This window comes from Thermobia domestica, chromosome 9 (assembly GCF_964235325.1).
Source record: "Thermobia domestica chromosome 9, izTheDome1.hap1.1, whole genome shotgun sequence".
In the NCBI taxonomy this organism is placed as follows: Eukaryota; Metazoa; Arthropoda; class Insecta; order Zygentoma; family Lepismatidae; genus Thermobia; species Thermobia domestica.
In genome coordinates, this window is record NC_137462.1 from 178214355 (window position 1) to 178215494 (window position 1140).

General features: G+C 41.5%; 1 protein-coding gene across 1 annotated transcript; it reads right to left on the reverse strand.

The window, feature by feature from the left end:
• LOC145661093 (uncharacterized) lies at window positions 1-927 on the reverse strand. Its single transcript, XM_081726538.1, has one exon. The coding sequence runs from the start codon at window positions 925-927 to the stop codon at window positions 1-3; it is 927 nt and encodes a 308-aa protein (XP_081582664.1).
• Window positions 928-1140: the final 213 nt, after the last annotated feature.

Consider the following 1140-nt stretch of genomic DNA (forward strand, 5'->3'; position numbering starts at 1 on the left):
CTATTTAGAGGTACTGAGAAAGCGCTTGCACTTATACTCAAATTCGGGGTCTGGGTTTGTAGGTGGGATGTACAGTTTCAAACGAGTCTTAGCAATGACCGTTGGCTTTCCATCAATATCTAAAAGATACTCATCAGCTGAGACATTCGAAATCACTTTGTAGGGTCCCTTATAAAGACGGGATAATGGCTTACAAGTGTTAGGTTTTGTTGAGGTATCTAAGACCATAACTAAACTGTCAGGGAAGAACTGTGTTGGTTTTTTGGCTTTCTCAATGCGCTTCTTCAGATCAGTGAAAACTTGGTGTTTTCGAAATTCAACTAGGTCCCTCATTTCTTTGAGTGCAAGTAGGCGATCATTAGTATTCAAAGTTTCTTGTTGAACGTGTAGCAAATTGTCTAATGGTAAAGTGGGATGAACGCCATAGAGGAGAAAATGAGGAGATAGACCAATGGAAGTTAAGGGTGATTTATTCAGAGCCGCTGTGGCATGCGCAAGGAAGCGAGGCCAAAATTTCTGGTTGTCTTGGCACAGAAATTTGAGACTCGTTTGCAAGGAGCCTAATCTTTGTTCGACTGTGCCTAGAGAACGATGTTGATAGGGTAGGCCGTACTTAACTATTATGTTAAGAGACTTGAGGAAGTTTAACGATACTGTAGACCGGTGTGAACTCTGGAGATCTAAGTAGATTGTGCGAGGAGTATTATATGGAAGAATGATATGGTTTGTGATGAAATTGATGAAGTTGTCGCTGTTTGGAGTTGTAATGGGATGAGTAATGGTGAATCCAGTACAGTGGTCCGTAGCTGCATAAAAGTATTGGAAACCTTCGGGATCGCTGGGTATTAGCTTGCCTGCTAGGTCCAAAGAAAAAGTTTCAAATAGGCCTGACTGAGGAAAACGGTGAATTCTTGGTTTATTAGGCATGTAATTGCGTTTAAAGATGGCGCAGCCTTTACATGATTTAAGTTTCTGAGCTAGCTATGATTTTAGGCGCGGAAAGAAATACTTGTATCGCAACATCCAATACATCTTGGTAAAACCTATGTGAGTCATTGAGTCATGATACTCATCGAATACAGCTGGTTTAGGACTGTCGGGTACGCAGAGCAGTAATCGAGAGTTAGGTACTCGGTACAG